The sequence below is a fragment of the Ammospiza caudacuta genome, chromosome 9 (assembly GCF_027887145.1).
Source record: "Ammospiza caudacuta isolate bAmmCau1 chromosome 9, bAmmCau1.pri, whole genome shotgun sequence".
Classification (NCBI taxonomy): Eukaryota; Metazoa; Chordata; class Aves; order Passeriformes; family Passerellidae; genus Ammospiza; species Ammospiza caudacuta.
In genome coordinates, this window is record NC_080601.1 from 21,582,269 (window position 1) to 21,609,347 (window position 27,079).

At 35.9% G+C, this 27,079-nt stretch overlaps 1 protein-coding gene across 1 annotated transcript in view; it reads right to left on the reverse strand.

The window, feature by feature from the left end:
- Window positions 1-26,948, reverse strand: part of ERCC6 (ERCC excision repair 6, chromatin remodeling factor) — a 43,678-nt gene extending 16,730 nt beyond the window's left edge. Inside the window, exons 1-7 of the mRNA XM_058810427.1 lie at window positions 26,449-26,948; window positions 23,953-24,073; window positions 21,824-21,932; window positions 19,451-20,168; window positions 12,910-13,035; window positions 9,017-9,175; window positions 5,002-5,137 (exon numbers count right to left, since the gene is read on the reverse strand). Coding sequence (XP_058666410.1) covers window positions 5,002-5,137; window positions 9,017-9,175; window positions 12,910-13,035; window positions 19,451-20,168; window positions 21,824-21,932; window positions 23,953-24,073; window positions 26,449-26,948 — 1,869 coding nt within the window. The remainder of the gene's footprint in view (window positions 1-5,001; window positions 5,138-9,016; window positions 9,176-12,909; window positions 13,036-19,450; window positions 20,169-21,823; window positions 21,933-23,952; window positions 24,074-26,448) is intronic.
- Window positions 26,949-27,079: the final 131 nt, after the last annotated feature.

Consider the following 27,079-nt stretch of genomic DNA (forward strand, 5'->3'; position numbering starts at 1 on the left):
ACAATGAAGAAACAGAAGAACACAATTTTATCAACTCACAGTACAACAATTACTAAGTCTCATTTTACTGCATTGGGTACCTTTTCAAGGTTGCCTTCCCTTTAAGTGCTGTTCTTGGAATAATTCTAAATATTTTAAAATATGCTAATGGGTATAATATTGGATACAAACTCTTGAGGGTGTGGTGTTTTATAATTTAGGCTATTTTACAATATTTTGCATATAAAATATATTAAAATATAAAATACGAACACACACAATATATATAATTTATATACATATAATTTCTTTAATCCACAGTTTCTTCATTTAGTTAGATTAAGGCATGTCTAAATTTTATTTTTTCTCTGGAAATACACTAATGAAATATTTCAGGTCATGCACTGTTACACTAAGTTAAAAAAAGTGTGCTTGAGAGAGACAAATCCTACTAATGCCAGATTACACAGCAGTTACCTAATTCTGAAATTCTGCACTCTGGCCTTTATCTGATGCTAATGAATAAGAGGAACATGTGAGTATATTGAGTAATTATGAACTTGCATTTTTGGTTAGCACAGTACTTCAGGCCTTTACAGTTCAGGGACAGTATTTTCTCCCAACCTTAGGTGGCAAGTTGATGGCGTTGCCTTGTCTTCACTGGAGCACAGGAGATGTACAAAGACTGGATGAATTTTGGCAAGCACCATTTCTTACAGCTAAAAGGTTCATTATTTATTCTCAGGACATATCTCTAAGCAAATGCTCTTTTTCCTCTTAATACCTCAATGTACCTACAAATGTTTTTCTGAAGGTACAAAAACAGGACAATTTTTAGGACTGATGTTTACAGAAGTAAGAATTTTTTTCTTTTTTTGACAGTATTTTAAAAATATTTAAGAGGACATGAAATCGGAACTCTTATGTATTGTTATTTAAAAAAAGGTAATTTTCTTAGACCAAAATATGTATGTTAAAACTGAACTTAAAGACATAGACTAGTGACAGCTACAAATTTCACTAAACATTCAGCTATCTTTGAAGCAAGCATGAAGTCAGAGATAGTATCTAGTCACTTATCCAACCATATATAATTTGTGAATCAAAAGTGCATTCTTCAGCAGGCTTATCACCATCTCATAACCAACCACTGGGCCTGGGGATCCATAAATTCAACATATAAAACCTCTTTATTATTTTCTTGCCCCAACAAAAATCCTAAATGGCACCACGAAGAGGCTTCGAAAGAACACATTATAATTTTTAATGATGTAAAAGTTGCAATAAAAAGAGCTAAAACACTTATTACATATTCAACAAGAATGCTACTTCTTGGAGCATGATACTCATTTTATCTGAGTCTGGTCCTTAACTCAGAGCCTTTTCCTAAAACACAAGTTCCATATGCAATCATACAGGTAACTGCAACCTCTGAAATTGACTTTTCTACATGTAGATTATGGACTCTACTGTGAGGCTAGAAGGTCTAAAGTTTTCCATGTGTAAAGTCATCTTGAAGTAGATGGTTTCACAGCTGCAAGCATCATGAACTTGACAATTACTTTCTAGGGCTGCATTGTGTGTCCTGCATTTGACCAGAATAAGGGAATGCAAAGTTACACATTTACAAACAGTATGTGACTAACATCAGCAGGAATTGTTAACCTCAGTGATACCTCTTCTAAAGATTAGGAAATTAAAAGTTCAGACTTACAAAATACAGCCTCCTTCCATATGTGATATGTTAAACACCATCACCAAAGTTCATGTTGCCTCTTACATTCTATGATTTACAAATGCTCATGTGCCAACAGAAGTTTTAAAACAACAGGACAAACCATGGTAGGAGCTTAATAGCATAAGACAGCACTTCAGGACATTTAGCCATAAATGCTATACCTTGTTCAAACTGAAAGCTGACTTTACAGGGGAAGGCTATTACTTAAAATCTGATTCCACCTACTGCTCCAACTTAAGCACATTTATCATCCTAGAAAAGCTAAATAACCTTTGTAATCACAAATAATAATAACTTTTAAAAAGAGCAAGTTTTACATTTCATCCGAATGCCTTAAACAAGCTCTGAAGTCTTGGAAATCTCTCCAGTTTGCTACTGTGTTTTCCTTCCATCATCTAAAATATCAAACTGCCTGCCCCTAGATAGCTGAAGGGCATTAGTCATAGTCCAAAGAGTGAAATGGGAAATTTATACTTCCCTCCTTTACTGTCAAAATTTTCTACCACTGTCATTTTAGAAAAAGAATGAGTGTCTCTTTTGAAGCTTTGCATATGCTAAAAACTCCACAAATATTATAGCAGTGAAATTTCTCAATGACCGAGCTGAAACAGGCTGACAAGATTTGCAGCCAATATGGTGCTCAAAATTCAGGCTGTTATTTCACACTATTAATGTGAAGATCCTATAACTGCCTGCAAAGAAAACCAGAACAGACTGGTAAAAAAGTAAAAATCAGAGAACCTTTCACTTACCATGTTGCTCAAAGTCCATTTGTAACACTAAAGAAGTGTCACTAACTGAACAGCTTTGGAAGTACTGCCTAGAATCAATTTATGATGAAGCAATCAGAACAGATGTCTTCCCTACTCTTCACTGTCAAGTGAAATACTTCTGTGGGCACCTTTGAAGAGCTGGGAGACAGGCTCTTGCATCAATGCATGTGCATCTTAGAAGGTCCACCAGAAAATGCCTATTCCTAAAACTGTGTTATTCCACCAATATTGAAAGATTTAGTATTTGAGAAGATTTCAGGATTCCTGACAATGTTATGGGAAAAATTACATCCATCCATCTCACCTAAAACATCAACTTAAATTTTATCATACGAAACTTCAGGTGTTGTGTGTTTCTGCTATGAAACACTGTCCTGCCTAATGGGATATCTGTCATTGCTTAACCCTTTTTCTCTGAAATTCTCATCCAATAGTTTTACAATTAATCTTTGTCCTTAGAAATCACCTATGCCTCTTTCACAGACTTGTAGAGAACAAGCTGCAATACTGGGTTTTACCACAACCTGCTGGTCAACCACTACAGGATAAGGTAGTCCTCAAAATCCATTAAGATCTTTACTGTCTGACATTCATTTAGTCTGGAGGACAATCATGTTCCTCCACTGGTACAGAAAATTGCCCCCTCAGAGGCTGAAATGACCTTTCTGACTCCAAAGCTGATAACAAAGTTCTGTTCCTCAATCCTCTCCTGGAGCTGTCCAACATGAAACTCTTCTCATTTACTTTAGGATAAACTAAGATACACAAATAGAACAGGTCAATCCTGGAATTGCCTGTTAATTCCAAACAAGCCTGTGCCACACTGAGACTACAGGTGAACAGGGAGTTGGCTTTTGGCTAAGTAAAATTAATCTCAAAGAACTTATGCAGTTTAACCACTCTTTTAATATTTATTTAACTTAACTTATTCTTTTATGTCTTATGCCAGAGCTCAAAGGCAGAATGGTCCCTGGATGAGCATTACAAAGTTAAGACATGCAAAAGTGGTCTTCTGCAATGCCATAGTTTATCAGCAGAGGGAATTGCTGTAAGATCAGAACTAAAATATTCATAATGTATTTTGAAAAGAAATCCTAGGCAGGAGTAAATCGCCTGTCCTGTATTTTATGTGATATATTTTCAGTGTACTAGTGTTACTTATGCCAATTTATTAGTACCAAACTTTTACTGCAGGTATAGGGGAAGTAAAACAGGAAAGTTGTTTTTTTCCTTACTTTAGCTTGCTCTTCTCTGATTAAGAGGCATCTAGGAGAAAAATGTGCATGTGGTTAAGACCTTATCAGTGACACCTGTTTAAAGCACTGTTACACTCTTAGAAGATAAGGCATTAGGTTGAGTTCTCTAAATCTGCTCAAAAGTGCTTACATCTTCAATTTTAAGTTGTTGAATATATATTTGAAGGATGACAGTGGGAAGGTGAAATCTTGAAAACTTTACTATTCCTGCAGATGGAAAAATTTGAGTCAGTCTGTCAAGTCCATTAATTAAGAAACAGCCCAAAATAAGCATACATGATTTAATTTAGGAAGACATGCGACCGTGTTATTGAGGTCAACAGACTTTTAGGGCTTGAAAACACACCAAGTTAATTGAACAACAGGAAGCTATTAGCACATTAGAGTGTGCTACTCCTTTTTTTGCTAGGTACTGTAACTGCATCAATTACTTCAGAATACGTTTAATCAAGTGCAATTAAGCACCACATAATCTTAATGTTATTACAAGAAATTCAATAAATATTTAAAGAGAAATTTAAAAATGCTTTGCTGAATCCTGAAAACTCATTTAAACATTTGAAATATGATGGGGAAAATAAAAATCTAAGTTTTCCTTGTTTTGTTCCTGCAATGTACCAAAGTTTCAAACTTCAGAGAAGTCAGGCTTTCCAACTTAAGCAACAGACTAAGAACATGCATATGAAGAGACTGTCAAAGAAAACTGAAAGACAGAAAGGGCAATGCTTGAAACAATGTAAACTAACAAAGTTACTCTGTCATTAAAGAAAAGGACACTGAGTGATACCAACTGACAGCAACCAAATGAAGAGAAATTATCCATGCATGCAAAACACATTAGATATCAGATCAATGACATAGTGATGACACAGTGCAAAGAAATGCAAGAAGAGGATTCACAAGTTGCTACAAGCATTTATCTGGTGTACAAACAGTCTAGTCAAACTCTTAGCATGGACTACAGCACAAGGAAAACTCAAGCAAGAAACCTGTTACTATGTTTAATTTATTCAGGAAATACAAGTTTTCATCATAATAAACATGTATTCTATGTCAACCCTCTTTTAGTCCATTTACTATGAAATCTATACAAGACAATGAACTTTTTGTTCTTTTAATACATTCAGAGAAAGGGCACAAGAAGCCCTTTCCTACACAGAAGCATTAAGCAATTAAGCAACAGGGGATTTTGTTTTTTTGCTAGTGACAAAAATAAGAAGGCCTCGAGAATTACAAAATGAATGTCAATCATTACCTTACTCTTTGTATAAGAACCAGTTTCATGGAGCACAGCAACTCTAAATGGAGGCCACCAAGTGTGGAATTCTTTTACCCACTGATGCAACACAGTAGCTGGACAGACAATCACTGTTGGACCCAATCCCTGGTACCTAAAATAGAGTATTCAAGGAAAAAACCCTTGATGTGAAATAAATAATTTGCATTAAGTGGCTCATTAAAATACACACATTAAAATGACATACTTTACTGTTTAAGTGGAATATGAGAGCTATGCAAATTAATTGGCAATTTGTTTTCCTGGAAGTCTGTTTTTTAAAGGAAGATGAAGAGGGTACTGCAAAAAGAATCCACTCATTGAACAGTTAATGGATGCATCTATCAAGCTAAACAGGAATAGAACAGCTCCAAACAATAAGGCATAAGGGAACTTCCTCCTGTGATATTACAAATCAGGTTTTAGTGACTGCTGTTTCTATAAGTGAAAAGAAATCATTAACAAGCAATTATTTTATTACTTCTATTATACAGAATGTGTAGCTAGAGTCTCACAAATGAACTTACACACAGGTGTTCTGCTTCATGTTGGTAATATACTGCACTCTCAACACCATAGTTTATTGATAAGACAAGGACTCTAAACTGGCAGACTATATCATCCATGGATGTTAAGATCTGAGCTTGGCTCAAACTGTCTCATAAGTTTCTTATTTGTAATTTTATTACTGAGAATTACTAAAGAGGTCTGAAACAAAGTCTTTCTGTATATGAAGTTCAGAGCTGCTCTTAAGGTTAATTAAGAAGGGAAAAATCCCTTGCACACCAGCCAAATAACTGCCACAAATAAATACCAACAATCCTGTAAGAAATATATTAAGTAGTGGTTACTAGCAGTTATTTTTCAAATATATTTGCTCTTTAAAAAATGGAAAAAAATGACTCTGCAAACAAAGGCAGTACTTCAGTTATCATACATTGATCTGTGTCTATGTACTATCCAAGTGACACTAAATAAACAATGTAAAGATCACAATATACATTCAAGATCACACACTGATAGCAATAAAGGATTTCTCAGACAACAGCAACACCCTGCTTAAAAAAACCTAAACCCCTTAATATCTTCAGAAACTGCTATCAAGAAGAAATAATATTCTTTATCAAAAGAATTATTATACATATGCAGAACAACAACCTGGACATTGCTTAATATGAACAAATATAACATAACCTTACATGGTCTAATTAAAACTCCCTGCAATCCAAAGGGAAGAAACAACTTGGAGACATGAAAAATAACTTCAACTATGCTATGAATCCAAAAAATCACTGCTATTGCTCTTAAAAATACCTACAGCAAAAAAGCCAACTTTCCCAGAACATACTAGTTTCTTACTCTTCATGGATAGTAACAAAACACATCTGTTTATTCCCCTGGTCTGTTTTCACACAAGCTCACATGTAACGTTTATCCAGATTTTTTTCCCCCCTCAGTTTACACAAAGAGTTCACACCTCCTAGGATCAATTTTCAGAAACTCCACTCCCTCTCTGCTTGGCTGTGTGAAAACTCTTCTGTGTCTAGTCTGACTTTACCCACTCTCCACTAGCCAACATTTTATTATTCTCCTGAGAGCTTTTATTTATTTATATAAAAGAGTCATCTAGCTTCTTCCAGTCTGAGCTGTTCCACAAAACAAAACAAATCATATACTTCTGCTTGCTACACTTGGGAGGCATCCTTCATTCTCCTAATCACTGCAATGCTGCAAGATCTGCTCTGCTGCCTATCCAATTTATATTTGTTTTCCTTGAACAAAGGTGACATTTAAAACATTCAAAACCAAAGTCTTACTAGTGCCTTGTACCAAGGTAATAATACTGTCCTGTTCCTACTCCAAATATATTGCCATATTGTATTCTGTCCCTTTTTCACAGCTGCATTGTATTAATAGCTTATGGTCAATGTCATATTTGGTCAATATATCCAAATCTATTTCTTTTGGTTTATAAAGCCCAAATAACAACAATCCTTTATTTGTTGTTATTTAATTGGATGAAATTGGAATTGCACATAAGTTCAAATTCCTGCAACTTACTACCAAGAAAAAGCAAACTGTACTGATGCTGTATTTATAATCTTTAAACACTCAAAAATGTTTTATTATAACCAAATGTTTCCAAGGACTGGCAAATCACATTTTCAAGCTGAAACAATAACTAAACCCTAGTCAAAATAAGAGAACAGGGCAGCAAGAGCAACACACTATTTCTGGGGCAATGGATTTTTATTTACCTAAGCACCATGGAAATTAATCTCTGCCACTCAAAGGAGAGATTGAGCTGTTTATGTTTATGTCCAGTATCCAGAAGAGCACAGATGGGTAAATAATCAGTGTATAAACTTTCTGTCAGTTTCCCATCTGATGTTTCAAATAAATGAAGGCAAGTGTGTAGCAAAAGGTTTTTGTTACACACCAAGGTAAGGAAACCCAAGCTAGGCTGGAAGACACTGACAGCTCTGACCACACAGCTTTGCCCCTCTTAGTGCCGGCCCTGCAGAAAGGCTGCCCAGGAAGTCTCCTGCCTATCAGACTACACTCATCCAAGCAGAAACAAGTTAACCAGTACTACTGGTAACCAATATCACTGCCTTCTCAGCCCAGGGCGGGAAAACACTTAACTATTAAAGATGAAGTTGTTTTGACTGTCTGCCTTACAGCATCACACACACAAAATCAGAGCAAGCTTCACCAATATATTAAACCTTGTTTCCTCCCACAGAATTACAGTCATGACGCAGTGACATGCACCAGACAAAACATGAAACTCAACACATTATCTTACATGCAGAAAGAGCACTGCAACTTAGATGGGCAAATCGATTTTGGCCCTTTCAAACTTTTATTGTAGTTTTGTGCTATTTAACAGTGTCAAGAGATGTCCCTGAAGGATTTCCATCAACTCAGTGGTCTCCCAAGTGGGGTAGGGAATATAAAATAATCTGTATAATAGCATCATTAACCAGGCAGCCATATTAAAGTAAATCAGCTGGCCTGAAGGATCTATGGAGTTTATTTTTATATTAAGACTATAGTAGAAAGAAACCAGAGAGAAAACAGGAATATTTTCTCTTTAAAGCATTATTTTACAGTTTGTGTACAAGTTAAACATAATTTAAACGTACCTCTACATAAAGGTAATTATTTGCTTCGAACAGTACTATGATAGTTGGTAAATTTCATGCAGCTATTTACATCAGGTAAACAGGCCAGCAGAAGTAGAAAACTCAAGTACTATTCATGAGTGCTTTTGCAAATCTAAGGATGCAAACAAGTATCTTGCCAGTAATGCCACCTATGAAGGAGCAATTTCAAAGCATTGTTCAGTAACAAAAAACCATAAAATACCTTGTAAGAAAGGCCATTCACACTAGCATAAGTCTTGAAAAGCAGCAACAACAAAAAAAAATACGCAGATTGAAATTCCTCTGCATAAGTTACTGGTTTTACTCTTACTACTAATTTTTGGCATGGATAATTCCCTGCCCATCAGAAACTCTAACTTTCACTGCAAATCAGCTTGCTACTTCCTGTAAAACATTTACCTGGTGGCTTGCCAGAACAAATATTTTAATGTAAAATTTAATAAATGGAACTAAAGGTATTACATCTAATTTAAAATTCCATATTGTGTAAACTATTGATATTAAAGTAATTGAGTTTGTAAACAATCCATTTGTGGAAGGTAACCTTAGACACTGTATTGACCCAAAATATCTAGTGTGGCTCATCTGCAAAATGAAGCATCAATGCCTGGAATTCATTAAAAGTGTTACATGTTTAATTTTTCCTGCCCTACAGCTCCATTGTCTCGTAAAATTTTTCCTTTGATGTCCCCCACTAAAAGAATTAAAGGAATATTGTAATTGAAATGTCATTAATAATTCACAGGACCCTCCTCCACCAGTAATACATCTGATGAAATATTAATTGAGCTCCACAGACTGACAGTCTGCAGAGAAGCACTTGCCTGTAATTTGAACCATGAGTCCTCATATTGCTGTAGCTCAGACCTGCCAAGAAGGCAATTATCTGAATGGTCTTGCCCAATCCCATCTCATCTCCCAGAATTCCTCCTGCCTGCTGGCAGTGCAATTCCCAAAGCCACCTAACACCTGTCTGCTGGTACCTAAAACAAGGAAAGAGAAGATGGCAAATGTTTGATAATACAGATCATAACAGAAAGTACTCATGAATTAATCATTTGGCAAGGTTCTCATACCAGTTACTGTAACATGCTGGATGTGTGTTTTACATGAGCGCTGTATTTACTAGGTCATACATTTTTGATGCACTCAGACATTACATGTGACTTTTGTTCTTTATGCAACACTAAAACATTTGTAATTAAACCGACAGTCATTGTAATTAGAGGGTATTTTATTTCATATATATTTTAAGTGCTAAAAGCAACTTTGAAAGTTACTCTTATAAAGCATTATCTTTTCACAAAAGACAAGATGCAGGGGTCTAGCAAATAAAATTATTTGGAACATACTCCTTGAACTGAAGGAAAAAGTGGACTTGTAAGGGATACAGACTTCATACTCTACTAGAAAAACGGATCACATCTGCCAAAACATACTTTTTTAAGCATAAATTTATTTAATAACATTTAGTCTCTTTCAATGAAGAAAAAAAACCAAGACTAAGCAATAGATACTATTGCAGTGCAGGGGATACAGCAGAGCATTATGTGAGAGCATCAGGGCAGTTTCTACTCTCAGTCCCTTCACTGGAAATAGTACAAGCAATGATGTAAAATACATTCCATTTAAAAGAAGTGGACTAAAAACAAGATTTATGACAGCAAGCTAAAAAGGTGAAGATAAGATACTGGGCTGAGAATCACTTTAGGACATACCTTTTTATAATAACACAAAATAGTGAGACCAGTAGGAATAACATATCATGTGTGGGGGTTAAATTGAAAAGAAATAAATGAAAAAGCATACCTTTAAATCACTTAAAAAAAATCAAACATGTTTTAGCACCTCAGCGCCTTGTAACTTACAGGAAAAAAAGTTTACTGATAATTTTCTTGATGGCATGAATTTCTGGAGTGCAGAGCACAGCAAAGAGCAAAACACTTTTTAAATAGGGGTCATTCATTTTAGGTGATTTCTTATGTGCATTTCAAAATCCTGTTTCCATCCTTGAACAAATAATATTTAGGACTACTGACAGCTAATGACACTAGTGTCTACAAAGTACTATTAAAAATCAATTTGTGATGAGTTTGGTATGGATTTAGAGAATGCTAAATGGAGACAAACAAATGGCTTGAGTAGTTAAAAAAAGATGATCAAAGAACACATCTAATGGTTCAGACATCACACTATCTGCTAGTGTCTCAAAAGTATTATGCCACGAAGCCCTTAAGAAACCCTTTTATTAGAAATTAATTCACCTTAAAATGCAGCAATCTATAAAACAACTATGAAATGGCTTGCAGGATTAGCTATAATTGGATTAAGATGCTATCATTACTACATTTTATGAAGACAAAACATCTTCCGAAAAACATTAAAGAATTGAAAATAACCCTAATTCCAGTCAGAAGGTGCTCCCCCAGACAAATGTTCAGCATGTCTCTTCAGAAGACAACCATTCAATAACTTCCTAATACAAACTGTATGTAATACTAAAAAACAATACAAGAGCTTTAAAATTAGAATAATTTATAAACATATTTCTCCCTCTCCTTCCTTCTCCTGAGAAAGTTTCACAGTAGATAATTAAGCTTGTGAAAAATTCTACTGCATGGTTATATAAAAACATAAAAGATGCAGGTGCTGTTTTTGTATGATCATATAAACATGCAATGTAACTATTCAAAAGTTAAAGGAACTCCATTTTTGTGGTTATATGGAAAGATAATGAATTATTTTCAACCTTACACTTTTATTGCACCGATTTTTATAAGGTTTTTTGTTTGGTTTTTTGTTTTTTTAACTCCAAAAATATTCTGGAAGTAAATAAAAGTGCTGCTGGCCCTCCAAAATAGTTACATTGTATTGCATTGCACACAAGCAATCATGCTGTGGTGCATCGAAATTCACCACAGCAGACACCAGAGTTCAGCTGCATTGCTGCAGAGACAAAATTGTGTTCCAGATTTATCAGGGAAATCACACACTGGAAGCAAACAGTGATGAAGGCTGTTTTCTAAAAAGAAAACATAGAGAGAGCATTCTTGCAGGCTTATGCAGATGGAAAAAGGCAATGTTTGCAGGTCTGCTAAGTTTTGTTCCACAGCAGCATCCATGTTATTCCTGATCAATATTTATAGCAAAGCAGACAAGTGTGCATGGAAGAAACAGACTGTCCACTTTAACAGACTTTCCAAAAAACAAACCTGAGAGTCAGGATTCTATTTCCAGCAGGTGCTAATTTCTTTGGAATTTAACTATGCAGGAAGATCACTTTAAGTACATGCTATACATGTCCTTGGGCCAATACCCTTCCTTGTTTTGTACTAAACTTGCTCAGAACTCCACAGTTTAATGCCTATTGACCATGGGCTTTCCTACACTGGAGATTTCAGCATTTAAGTTACGAGTCAGACAAATCATTCATCGCAATTGATCTTTCTAACCACTTAAGAAGTTTTGCCAACTGACTCATGCTTGCAGGGATACCCTTCATTAGTGAGGCTTGCATCTTCAAGATTAATTTTTAGTGACTGCTCTATTTCATTTCCCTTCGGGTTGCTCAGACCACACATCCGTCCTCAAGATGAATATTTGTGCAGTACCTTCGCATAAACAACTGGAGACCACATATTGGCTCTGGATGGTCCCAGCAACCAAGGCATTAATTCAACCCCATTTCTGAGCTAGTGCTTTCCTTCTGAGGACTACAGGACAACAGTAATAATTTCTCTGAGGTCAAGACTAAGTGGTTCTCTTGGAAGGGTTACCACACACACCCATTATAAACCAGGGCTTTCTACTACAGTAACGTTTCAACAGACTTTGCTTTCAAGAGACGAGAAGATTTTCCTGCTGTGTGAAATGTTGCCAACAAAACTGAATTCAAGCCCATTATGCATCAAATTTAAGGGAGAGATTATGGATAAAAATAACTGGTTAGCTGCTAACTTGTAGTTGTGTTGGTTTTTTTTTTTTTTGAGATGAACTTGAAAGCATCATAGGGCACTATGTTTTAAAAAACTGAAACAGAAAACACTTATGTTGAAATCTGTAATTAAGCATTAAATAACTAAAGAATGAGTTGTAGAGTGTTTTCCATCTACCAGAGGAATTAAGAATTTACTCTCTAGATTTTAAAATTTTACCTGGCAAAATGTTCAAGATTATTTTATAGTATGGATTACCAACAGTTACTTTGAAAAGACTTTCAGTAGTTACTTAAAGAAAAAGTTCTCCATATTTTCTAGTGGCAGAAAATTTCACTCCACTCAATCAGAGAAACACCTGTTTCTTGTTTTCTTTTATCACGACTTACCATCATCTTATGTTTCAAAGGAAAATTATTCTACCACTCCACACCTGAATTAGGAACAAGCGTATATCAATAAAAGAATTCATTTATACAAATAGACAAGGAGAGCTTCTCAATTCATAGTTTAGCTAATTCACATTTACAATATTCACATCAGCCAGTTATCTTCACATAATTACATTTTGTGCTCACAATAAGTTTATTTCTTTGAAGTTTGATCCTGAAATCTTTTAAAAAAGAAAGAATCCTACTGAAACAATTGAAGCAAAGTTGAGGCATCATTCACTAAAATACACGTTACAGCAAAGGTTATCTGGAACTCACTGTGACTACTTCTACTAATATTATTAACAGCATAGAGTGGCATCATACTGAAATAAAGTACATAATACATACTTAAAAAGCTTTTTGAAGAGAAATCCGGGTACTTTGAAGCCCTCTTCAAATTCAACGTCACTTTCTTCAGAAAGTTCCTCAGCTGTTTGATGTTCTTTATCCTTCAAACGTTCTTTTTGCCACTTCCTGGAGTAATACAAGGAATCAACATTCAATTATAGCATGGAAAAGATTCTGCATGAAAATGACACTGAATTTTGATCAAGTAAAAAACCCAAAACAACCCCACATGCTCTGATGTCATGATTTAAAATAGCAATGCTTTGGAGGAGAGAATTATGCAAGTAAATGCTTGAAATGTCTGATATATTAAAGTGTATTATAAAATGTATACGTTTTATAGCTAGTTATAATTTTCTAATTTTCTATAGACAAAATTGCTAATATAATGGAATCAGCAGCTCATAGCACCAAAAAGCCTGGCAACTTTAAAGTCCTAAATCTCACTCCCCTTAAACCCCCCTTCCACCAAAGTATTGATAAAGTTTAGGTGTTCCAAAGCAATTTTATTAATTTAATCGAACACTTAAATTTAACTTCCTTCCTGTAGAGAAAAGTGAAGCACTGTATAATCTTATACAGAAGACTCAGTTGGAAACATCACCATCTTCAGGGTTACATGCTTTAAATCTGTAACGCAGTTATTATTAAGAGAATGAGTTTTATGAGGTTCTGGAATTACAGTGTGATTTGTGGTTTGCAGTCTCAACTTGTTTGGACTCCAGGCAGCTCAGAGAATTACCCTCCTGTCCCATCATTCCCCCACCGCTGAGAAAGTATCAAAGGATCTTCGACATCGCAACAAAATGATGAACTTGTTTCAGTGACCCAAACCCATCTGCCTCTAAAGGTAAAGTGTACTCTAGCTGGCTGTGTACTACTCGACCAACAGCACTTCACTGACAATTTGGCATTTGCTGGAATTCTCCCCTGGAAGTGCCATTTACTGCAGGCACACTGAATGTGGTGGGTAAACTGACAAAATCCTACAGAAACTGGCAAGGCACACAACAGGTTAAAAACATCCATAAGCTACTGTTCTGAATGCAGTGCAAGAGCAAACAATCATACACTCCTTCTCATGAAAGGAAGCTGATTGTGTGAGGTCTCTAGATGGACTTTTCAGCAGTATCTTTTGAGAACATACTTCAAGTCTGTCTTTATGGAACTAGTCATGAACTTGGTATTGTTCTATTAACTCAAAATAAACACCACCATCTCCAAATACACATAAGCTCCAACCACTGCCAAGAATGAAAGCACTGAAAAACTAAGACAACGCAACCCTGGTCAGGTTTACAGAGCCAGTTTCACTGAAGCATATTTTGATCTCTTAAGTTAAGATGTCTTCAGAAGCAAAAATAATGATGGGGGAAAAAAGAGCATATCCAGGGAAAAAAATAGATGAAACAAAAAACAGCCAACAGTTTGCTGTTTAAAACTGATGATTTGCTAATGCTTATACAGGATTCTTCTTATTTCATTACATAACATCATGAATCCAGCTAAGTTGTAAAGAAGAACTTACTAAAAACACATTAAGTGTCAGTGTTTTCCTCTTTTATACACCTATCCTAACAGGAATGGAAATCTTATTTTAGAGTAGCAGTCTGCTAAATCACAAAATTACACTCATGGTCTGCAGTCTAGCAGGCAGATATGATACGTTCTAAAGTCATATCATAAGAATGCATTTATGTTTATTTCAGTACTACAACGTTATGCTATCAGGCACAGGGGGTCTTAATTTTGAGTTCCAGAAAAAGAAATTCAAATCGACACATGCTGACAGTCATTGCTTCAGAGTGCATCACTACTGGAACTGAGACATGCCACAACTTGATAATTTCATCTGACTGGGTTATGACAGGACTCAAACCAAGGAAGGAAATTCCTACTTACCATACTAAAATCCAAACAACTACAGATTACACAGCTTATCAAGAGACATGTAGGTAAACAATCCATACTAAACCCAAGCAGGGCAATAATTTGTACAAGAATTTGCCATTAATTTTGCACTCCAACACGAATCACCGCCAGCCAGCACAGGAGCAGCAGCCTCCCCTGGGAAGGAGCAGATTGCCCTCTAGTGTGCATTGGAAAAAGTGATCCAGAAATAACCAAGAGGAAACTACAAGGTTAACTCGAAGCTGTCCAGCAATTTAGGCACTTCACCTCCATATAGCTAGTACATTTTCTTCAAGAAGTGTGACCAACATTGAGATTTTTCCTAAAATTATACATGGAAAATATATAGAATTTGAAGTAATAAACTCTGTACTTAATTTTCCTGAAAAATATTTCCTTTTTACATGCTCTGTTACTTCACTGAAGTATTACATCTCTTCCAAATATCTAGAAGTTTTTAGTCATCAATGACCAGTTTCTGAAATAGCAGCAACTTGTTATCACAAACAACTTTCAAAGTTTGAAGAAGCTATTCAGTTTCTGAAAGGCTGTGAACTTAATGTATCACACACCATTAAGATATTCTACACTGAAATGTCATTATTTTATAAAGAAAAGTGTAACTATCCAAATGGCTGAAGCCATGGGAGGACAAACACTATTTCCAGGACCAGGTCAGTCTATTGGCTAATCTGGTCTTGTATCTTTCCCTCAAGTCAGACTTTGGAGTGAGAAATAGTGGTCATCATCTTTGACTAAAATACACAGTAACTTACTTCTCATTTGGTCAATAAATTCCTTACACACATCAGTTAAACATCATTAGTATGCCTAAGCAATCCTAAAATACAGCTTTTACTATATTACCAAAGTCTCTTTAAAACAGAAGCATGACCTTTAAGAAATCTGTCTTATATTGTCCATTGTCACTGACATAAATGTAATTTTATCCCTGAAAGTGAAGTATGAAAACCATATATCATACAATTAAATTTCTTCTTAATATAGGAATGTATTCAGATACTAAGCCCATTTCACACTTATTGCAATACCCTAGAAAGAAATTTTGCACCCAAAACAGTAATGAACACAATTTAAGTTTTTTGTTTTTTTTTTAAATGCAGTCAGGAACCAAGCTGAGTATTTAATATAGTTTGCATTTGTGAAGCACAATATGTTTTATATTTTATACAGCTAAGAATCCCTTACAGATTATTCTAATTTGCTAAATTGAGGCATTCAGTATTGCTTTTTTGATATAACTTTTTATGGTCTGTATGGGTGGATTTAATTGGTATGTCCTAACAGATGAAATACATGCACTTAGTACCACAAGCCTCCATAAGTAAATTAAGACTGATGTAGAAAATTACACACTTGAGTTTAGAATGAAAGGTGTACTCAGTGAGTGAGAGAAAATATATCTTCATTTGTGTCCTGGCTTTGTCACTTTAAAGAGCAGCAAGAATGCTTTAAGAAAGTATCTTTTAGGAAAGGTAATATTTAATCCTTTTTTAACTTAGAACTTTGAAACACAGAGAGATTCAATAACTCAGATACATCAAAGAAAGCTAGCACATGAAAACTGATCTATGAAAACCAATTTAATTTAACACAATTTTTTTCTTTATGAATCAACTGCTTTGCGTACTGGCAGTCAAAATTTCCTGCTACTCAAGTGCCTGGATATCACTTGAAAGACAAGAAAAGAAGCAGCTTCCCAGCCTTGCCTCTGTGCACTTGACAGCAATAGAAGTCAAACAATTGTACTTAACAAACTACACAGAATACACAAGAAAACACAGATACAGTACTGATCTCCCATAATATGACTTGTAATTCCTTCCTTGAAGCAGCAGGCAGATACATATTGACAACTGGTACAGGAAGAATGTACTTCAGACTGCTAAGGTTTATTATGACTCCAAGCTCTTACCTTATACTGACACTGTCCTGATATCAATAATGTAATGCATTAACTACATATAAGCAGGAAAAATACTTTATACTTATGTTTGGAATTTTAATATATGTAAAGGAAAACTTTAAGTAATATAAACAAAATCTTGATACTTTGTGGTTTCCATACCTGCAAAGCTCGAGAATAATAAAAAAAAAAAGTAGCAGTTTTCTTGTTGAGAAAAAAACCAAAAAAGTTTCATTTCCTACACATTTAATAGGCATTCAAGGTTACTATTGTTTTGTGCTTCTTGGTAAAAGAAGTTAAAAAACAGGTCCATTTTCATTTTTTCCATAGTCTTCAAATAAACTGACTGCCCTGGTGGGGGAGTGAGTGGCTGTGTGGGGCTGGGCTGCTGGCTGGGGTTAAACCACGACATCTGAGCATTCATCTGGGCAGGAGGGAACAGGTTTTGATCTGTCAATATACCTGTTGATGGAGATCAAGTCTCTGAGACATTCCAGTACCATCATAGAGACTGACTACCTAAGCCTCTGGGTTCAGCTAATAATAGCCAGTATGGATAGCTGGGAAAGACAATACACTAATTTTCAGTGAGTATTTGAATTACCTACAGGTGCATGACAGTATCCTATTTACCTTACTCTCCATAAACCTGATGTTCCCTGGTACTGTTCACTATTCTAGCAAGCTATGAATTCACCTTAGGTATAGACCTTTCAGAAGAGATTTTGTTCGTCTGCATGTCTACACAGAAACACAGCTCCAGTAACACTAACTAGAGAAAGGCAAGATCCACACAAGGAAAAACCCTGAAATTCCTGATAGCCTCAGCTGACTCTGCATAGCTAAATTTTAATTTTTCATGTTCCATTGCTCACACCTTGCTTTGAGTGACTAGGCCAGTCTCTGGAAGCAGTCTTTAGAAGGACAGGCTGCTCTCCTGCCCGACATTTCCTACAGACAACAGCTCCTATTCTGACAACAGTCTCTTGGTCTAGGGATGCTCTGCAGTCATGCAGTTAGCTAATTATCCTGCTTTAACAACATCAATGTAGTTTCCCCTTGACACAGACCAATCTCTTGAAGTCCCATCTCTGAAAAGTTTTAATGTTAAGGAAACTCATTTTCAGTCTCTAAGAGTGTAGGACTGAATTCATTGCCAAGCACAAGACGAGATGTTCAGAAGAATAAAGTAATCCTGAAGGACTTTCCTCTGCCTCTCTCACGGGTAAAATATACCATAATCTCACCCATTCATTTGCATTCAAAAGTAAAACTGACATGAAACAAGATATAAATGTAAGCAAATGACATCATTTCTATAGCATTCTTAATATGTTTCTTAATTCACTACATTTTATTTTCTCATGGCATTTCCCATAATGAAGATTACCTGGGGGTGTCAGCATAAAAACATCAATGTGGACAGCTGCAGCTTAACAGCCACAATAACTGTAGCTATGAAATTTTTAAGAGATGTAGTGTTTTGGTAGCAATTACAGTTATTGATATTTCTAAAATTCATTTAGGTTTTTATTGTAACTTCAGTAACCAAAAGAAATGTAGTCTATGATATGACTTTGCTAAGGATAAATTGTCACAATCTTAACGTTATTAAAAAACGTTTTTGAATGAATTTAAACTGTGAGTCATATTAAAACTTTCAATCAAAATAAATTACTCTTGATGAAAACACTGAATTAAAAATGATTTAATATTGGTCTACTTTAAATGTGAAGAATACAGTTTTATTCAATAAACCAGTAAATATTTTACTGATTAAGAACAATTACATTTGTTAATGAATGCCATAGAAAATACATTCTTTTGACCCTTTGGACATTGTTCAGATTAGCTTCTTGCCAAAATTTCTATTCAAGAGCAATAAACTATGCCTTACTTTTGAAAAGCAACATCCTGGGTTTGCAAACATATTGCCTTACATCAGTTTCTAATCTGCCTTTGTAACCTGGGATGTGAAAGTGAAGTTGGGCTCCTTCTACATGACATTTTCTCCAACTGAGAGCACTTCTGCTAGCAGAAGACACCTCTTCCTCCACAGCAACCCAGGCTCTCACCACAGGGGAGATGGTGCTCATACCTCTACTTGATATTCTCTGACACAGCACCATTTAAATCCATAAGATTTTATATTTGCACAGAAGTGTGAAATTTGAGCTTCCCAAGCATTAATCAAGTTCCTATGCTAGGCTTTATCACTACATCAATCACCCTTCACTGACTATCCTAATACATGTTCTTCCTCTCACTTTAAAGAAGCTGTTTTCAAGTTCCATGATTTTCTAGAGAACTGTGTAACTACCTGAAGGATATTCAGTAAAGGTACCTAATTAAAAGTACACATGCCATCAACAAGCTGAAGTTTATTATATGAAACTCAACCCTTATACTAGAAAAGAGACAACACGCCTGTGATCACCCACACATAGGTTATACATATTTCATAAATCACAGATTAGCACAGGTGATCCACAAATAAGGACCTATAACAACAAGAAAAGTTCAACAGCAAAGTTGTTTTAATTAAGCTCCATGTTTGCATCCTTCTGGAAGGCTATCTATGATCCTTCTGACTACCTCATTTCCCTTACTTCAACACACTCCCTAGCATTCTATTATAGCTATTGTCCTTTGCATGTTCAACATACTAATTTATTATTATTAATAAAAATGTCTAGGACTAACCTTAGTCTCTGTTTATAATAGTCCACATCTCCATCATCTCTCCATCGTCTCACTTTGTGCTTCCCTGGTGTATGCTCCTCTTCCTCAGAGCTTGGAACATAATCAGCATCATTTTCAGCTTCTTTAAAACTCTTCTTTACCCTTTTTCTTGATAAACTCTTAAGTTCATAATCAGAATCATTCTCAGCAAGAGAAGATGCCTGCTCTTCTTCCTCTTCTGCTGCTTCTGGATCCAAGAGCTCCTCATCAGGTACGTACTCAGACTCCCCACTATCATCCTCTTGCTCACGTCTGCACTTCTTGGCCTCAAGATATTTCTGTTCCTTTGGAATCCTGGCCTTGGAATGAATCTGAAGGGCGTGCTTCTGAAGCTCTCTCAAGTGTTTTTTTAAACGCTTATCTGTTTTTGAGAGGGCTTTACCACTTTTCTCCTTTATGGCAGCTGCAGGAGCCACACACTGAACATTTTTGGCTTGTGCTTTCTTCTTTGCTCCCTTGTGACGGGATAACTTCTTCCTTTCAGATGACAATTTAGCCTGGTCTGCTAAGTACTTCTCAAAATCAGATGTTTCATTTAGCCTTAACTGTCGTGCCTTCCTCTCTGGCTTCTGAGGTATTTTAGTTCCAAATGGAGTCATCTGACCAGTTCGGATGAGCTCTGCCCACTCTGTTTCCTGAGCAGGCATAAGCATGCTGCCAAGGGATGATGGACCAGGTTCTGCAACAAAAGTCAGAACATACAGCATGCCTTTAACACCTTCTGTGTAGCTAAAACACAGGAACAAGGGTGTTACACATACTATCAAAATGCAAATATTTCTGAGACAACACTCAGCAGTGAGAGCTACCATAAAATTACAATTCGAATGATACATGAACTCTAATGCACCACGTATGTTGTCAACCATCAATATGTCACCATGTTCAGAACAAGAAACCACTGTGTTCCCATCTGCAGCAACACTGCCCACTTCAATTTTATTATTGATTTTTCAGTCCTACTCAAAAGCTTGAAATTTGACACTTTGATTGCCACACCACAGCAGACAAAAATGTCACAAAACACAGATTGTCCTACCATATGCTTCAAAAAAACCCAACGAGAAAACAACAAACAATAAAACGAAACCAAAAAACCCAAAACTTGTCTTCCTAGCCTACAATACTAATATGAAGATGATGGTTTTTAAAGTCAGATTGGCTGCACAGCACTCTGCCATAAAAGAGCACTTTTAGGTGCACTTATTATACACAAACTGTAACTGCTGTTTGAAACCAAAGAGAAAGAAAAGCTCTTGAATTCAGGAAGCTGAAGGGGAATTCTGCCCTGAAATCTATTACTAGGACCCAGAATTTCAAAATAAGTCTATGAGGATTGCCAGCACAGCTTTAAATGTCCCATTTTAAAGCACTGTATCTATCATATGTTTAATGAGTAACAACAGTGCACCAGGCCTGAAAACCCTTCCATCTCCACCCCTTCCTACTGGAACTGCTCCATTTCCTCTGTTGGGCTCCACTCACTTCTTAGTTACATTTCAACACACTGGGTGCCTGAGTTTTGCTGTATGAGCCCTCCAAAGAAAATAGGATTTAATATGCTTTTCTTCTGAGAAAAGTTAACTGAGGCTTTGACTCCTTTGAATCAGGAGAGAAGCATGAGCTGTACAAGATGAGAATCTACTCCAGCCACATGTGCAAGGGTCAAACAGCACAAAAAGTTTTTTCACCTCTGCAAATAATAATATAACCCACAGGTGATGCACAGACACAAATGGGACCCAAACTTACCCTGCAGAATACTTCAGGTTATTGACTGTGGCCAGGCTTAGCTTGCAGAGAGCAGGGAGAAAGAACACCTAGCAAAACACTGAGGCAACATATTCTAGAAGAAAACTTACTTTTAATTTTAAAAATCACACTGCAGCCTGAGAAGAAGAGCACTTCCCTCTTCCATTTCTAGTGATACTTCCCAACAGAAAGAAAAACCAATTTTGTTAATGCTGATTGATAGCATCCAGCATATAAAATGTAATTCAATCATGATGTTAGTCATCTTTATCAAATTAGCTGTGAAAAGAAATGTTAGGATTTCCAATTTATTAAGCCCAATACTCTAATGTGCCTCAGCTATCCCTACACAGCTGAACACAGATTAACATCCATTTTTTAAAACTTCCCACATGAATATGCCAAGATTTGCAAATCTGCAGGTGTACAGAATAAGTGTTCTTAACTCTCTTTGAACACCAACCACTGAAATTTATTTCCTTTCAAAAATCTTACAAAATAGAAACAGAAACAAGGCATTTTTCAAACAGAAAAAAGGCATTACAAAGTAGAACAGAACTTTCAGCCTTTTCCTACACATACCTTCATCTTCCTCATATTCAATCTCATTTGCTTCATCAGCAAAGTCTGTTAAACCAAGTATTCCTTGAAGACGTTTTTGTTTTGCTTTTATCTTCTTCAGCTGTTGCTCCTTTCAACAAGAATTAAGTAATTTAATTTTTAGTCAGCTTTATAAATTTGCTAATCTTTTAAATAACACTTAAATCAATATATTTGCAGTAGTTTCAAGCAGAATCTCATATTCAAATATTTACAGTATCACATGTGAGAAAAAAAGTGCAAAAAAAGCATCACCAAAATACCGCAGGGCTCCAACCCACAGCAAACACAATTTTGGGTGTATGATTATCTTACCATATGTGTATAGTAAGATCAAGCTGTTTACACACACAAAATTCATGTGCACACTGCATTTTTATGTACATTTCTTAAGGCCATTTTATATGTTGATTCTAGTGAAGGAAGCCCATCAAAGCAGGCTGCTGAGATGCAGAGAACACCAAGAGATTTGCTCATGATTGCAAGACTGAGTTCACAACTACCAAGTCACAAATAAGAGCTGTAAGATTAACTAAGATTTATTCTTCATCTCAGAAGTGTTGGAATTTTTTTTACAAAGGAACTGAAATTGTAAATCAGTCCAACATCCTGATAGGTGTTTGTACATTATTAGTTCAGGAGTGGTCACGGTTAATTTAACAGCAAAAAAATAAAAAGTGAAATGACTTCAAAAGATCAATGTTACAGATTATGTAAGGAATATAGTTTATTACTGCTATGAAAATCATTCTTAGTTAAAAATTCCTTTGTTACACCTTTTTTTCTGATTGTAATATCCTCAACAGTGTGTCCAGTTGTGATGGCATGGGTCTTTGATGTTCCTAACTTTCCTTTGTGAAACAAAACATCCCAACCAGTAAAACAAAGATACAGACAATGTAACCTTCACATTTTTAACTCCATGCTTTGGAAGTATCCCAACCAGTAAAACAAAGATACAGACAATGTAACCTTCACATTTTTAACTCCATGCTTTGGAAGTATTTCCTCACCTAGAAAGGCACATACTTCAGTAAAAATCAAATCCATTGCAAAATTCAGGTTATTAGGACCACTTTTATGGCTTAGGATTTTGAAAAGATTTTTTGTTTCACTTCAAAGATGGTTAAAAACAAACTTGCAAGGAGGTCTGAATTTCCCCTGCAACTAACAAGTGTGCAAATCTCCTCAAGCAGTATGAAAACAGACAGAACAGTGATCATGCTTTAACAGTAAGTCTGGTTCAATGCATTTCTTCCTACTATTTCCAGCTGCTTTTTTCTAGTCCTTTACATTGCTCTGTACTGGCTCATCACTTTCTTAATTGGCTAAATTATAAGCACGGTATTATCCCGGTTACTGAAATTATCAAGGTTAAAAAACTGCAAGTGAGTGAGTCAGTGGCAAATGACTTAAGACTGGCCTTCTGAGGGCAAAGGACAGGAGTGTCAGAGTCAGGTTTATCATTAGAGAAAGTATTAGGGTGAACTTCCAGCAGACAATGGGCCAATCAAGGTGCTACACTCCTGAATAGTAGAAGTTTCTCTTTTTTCAAATCTCTTCCCTATTCACAGCTGTAAAGGCCTATTGCCTACATTACCCTGATGCCAGCTGGATTGCTTTACAACTGCCTTTACTCTGCTCTGCCAGAAAAAAAGCTGCAGCAGTTTCTGCCAAAGCAATGAGTTAAAGGGGCTCACAGAGAGAAACTGTGTGTACTGACAAGATACAGATAATGAAAGAGGGTTAAGGAAAAGAACAGAGGGAAGGAATAACCATGAGACCTGAGATTTAGTTAAACTACTGAATCATGCCCTAACAAGGCTTGGTCAATTCTTCAAATATTACTATGAGGGTTTTAATTAATTTAATGCAAATCAATCTTCTGAACCGGAAGACCAGAACTTCAGTTTCATATCTTGTTCCAAAACTCAGATTAAAAAAAAATTCAGCACTTTAAATTCTTTAAATTAGTATGAAATCATCTCAAAGGAACAGCACTTCTAGACTGACTCTGAACTATATAATTAAGAATTATATAACCAAAGCCAAACCTTAAGACAAAGTAGAAACTCAGTATTGCTAACAGGAAATTACTGTAATCCAATTACCTTGTTATATTTTTGCCGTTTCACAGAATCTAGTTTTCTGTTAACATTTTTGTTGTCAGCAGCTTGAGGTGAAAGTTCCTCAATAATTTTATTTATATGTCTCAGAGATGTTGTACATGATCTGAAAAAAATAATAAGATTGCAATGACTTGGTTAATTTTAGAAAGAAAAAAAGCACTCTCTCCATTCTGACAATTTAAAAATTCCAGGAGATTTAACATAAGACTTAAAAAGGTCTAAAGGCAAGGTTCTGAATAAGGATAATATATTTAAACAACACTGGAAAGACTAACACTTGAAGTTGTAGATCATAAAATATGTTTAAACTACATTTTGATAATAGTAAAATGTGAACTGACAACCAGTGTAGTATTTAGTACTCAAAAGTTACAAGTCTGATGATGACAAGCAAGAGTGGTTATTTTCATTATTCAAGGTAAACAAAACAACCCAAAAACTGAAACAGTTTTAATGGTTTGATGCCATTATATAAGGAAACCTGCATTTTTTACCTTTCATGCAAAAAGTAGATTACAAGACAAAAATGCAATTTCATGAGACAGACTAGTTCAAAGAATTAAGAGCACATCAACATTAAACTTCTCCTACCCACACACTCTCATTTTTCATGTTTCCATATAAAATATGAAATTTAATTAGAACTACATGCTACAGCCTAATGTTTCTGCTGTTGAATTCATTTGCAAGGAAGAAGGAAGTGTCCCACCATTAAAAGCAAGAAACCTAGGTTTGTTAATTCATATATTAGAATACTTCATAAGGATACACAAATGAGAATCTCAAGGCGTGATGAAAAAAGTCAAAGACAACTGATGACAAGAGCTGCAAAGCAGCCATTATTCCCCCTGTATGCAAAGGAAAGCAGTAAGGAAGTCTCCTCCACTGCCAGGGAGGAAATTTTTGGGTCACGTTTACTTCCAGCTCTAATCTGAATTCTGCCACTGTTATCCTTCCTCAGAGATATATTCTACCAGCAATTACTGCCATCCTCACTTCTCCATTCTCTTTCAACATTTTTGAACCATCCCCTCTCTTTGTCACTCTCCAGTTGTGCTGCTTGCAGTACACCATCCTCCCGCACATCTAATCTTGGCTCTTGCTTCCTTGGCCCTGGAGTCTCTTGACACTCTCTTCTTCCACAAAACTTAAACTAACAGGACTTGGTAATTTACACAGGATTTAACTTCAAACATTTTTATTCTCATTTTTCTGCTTAAATTTGTGTGTATATTATAGAATAATGCAGCTTCTACCATGAACTTTGTGCCAACTACTCAAAAAACACTTCTTGCCTTATTTTTTCTCTAGTCATGCATTCACCGTGCTACAGGACTTTAAGCAATTATGTTATCCTTTACTCATGTCAGCTCTGTTAGTCCCTCTGCTCAAAATCAGCTACATCTGTTAATTTTATCAAAATTCAACTTTCAGATTCTCACATTACATTTTATGCAGCCGAGATTCTGCAAATCTGCATAAACCATTTGCATTCCCTCATGTAAATCTTGTTTTGTGACTTGGAGGAAAAGGTGAAAATAGAGGGATAAGAAAAATCATAGGATGCTTCTGAAAGAAAAATGGGAAAATATAAACTAATTAACAGTGCTGAGCAGCACTCTTTCAATAACCACATACTTGTAATGATTATGCTGCTCCATTTTCTCTCAGTAACACCTTATCCATTATGTTCTTCTGTTCCACAACACCTGAAATTACATTTCAGTGCTGCAAACTTATTTAACTTCACATCTCCACACCCAAGCTGGAAAAGTAATGAAGTACATATAACTGAGATTTACAGCACTCTTGAGCACTAAAAAAATACCATTAATGCAATACAGTGAAGCATTCACAGGTAGAGTAATTCACCTGCAGTAGTTCACATGGTAACTCTAAAATGAGACAGGAAATAGAAAGGGAGATCAAAACTTGAAAGATTACTGGGTCCTATTCCTCAAAGTCTTCTACTATCAATAGTATCAATGTTTCTTAAGCATTTGATTTCTTTAAGGTATCATTAAGCACTTTTTACAAACACTTGTGATAATGACATTCATGAGATGGAGTCATCCAAGTTACAGAAGGAACATAACTCAAAGCAGATGACCCCACAAAACATACAGAATTGAAATAGTGACACTTTTTCTCACTGTAACTTTGAATAACAGAGTATAATGCCACTGTCCACTGCCCAGAAAAGAGATGCATCTTGGTGAGGCAGGAGACAAAGCAGAAAAAGGAGTTGCACTCTACCCTGCTGCTTTGATGCATGACTAGATTAGTCAAATAAGAGCAATGAAGCACTGTCTAATGTGAAACATACTTTCTTCATTTTTAAAAGGTGACTCCAAAGAGTATGTGTGATCAAGCACTTTCAAAACATCTTTTCCTCTTTAAGATTCTAAAAACAGGAGACACCAAGTCCCATTAGATTGTCAGTAGCAGAAAAAAACAGAAAGAAAAAACACAATTTACCTCAAATCCTCCAGTACTGACTCATATTCTTTTGATGCATTAGCTATTTTTGCTGCTTTAGTCGCTTCATTAATTGCATTATCTACTTGCTGAAGAACTCCTTGCTCCAACACATCCTGGTCATAGACATCAACTCCTAAATCTTTGAGCTCAGCAGCATGTGCACTACATGAGACAGACTGAATCTGCTGCCTGTTGATCTGTAAAAGGGGATGTCCTCTTCTGGGCACCTCCAAAGGAACAGCCATGGAAGTGGAAGCCTGGCAGTCAGAGTTGGGAACTGCGGTACTGTTACCCACACCGTTGTCACAAATGCCATTTTCCTGCTCAGCTCCCAAGTCCTCATCATTGTGCAGGCAATCATTGCTTGAAGCAGTGGCAGACTCTGGCTCTTGGATACTGTCTGGCGGGTCACTCTTGTGTGTTGGCATCCTCTGCTCAAAGGCAACAAAGAAGAAGGATATTATCATAAGAACACAAACACATAAAAAGCTCTTCATGAAGACTGTGGCCCCCAAAAAAGTAAGCAAACCAATAAACACACGTTTATAATAAATTCTTGTTTCAAAACACCAGGTAGTTTACTTCTCCATCAGTCCTTCCTGCAGAGGCATCTCCACACCAACTTTCA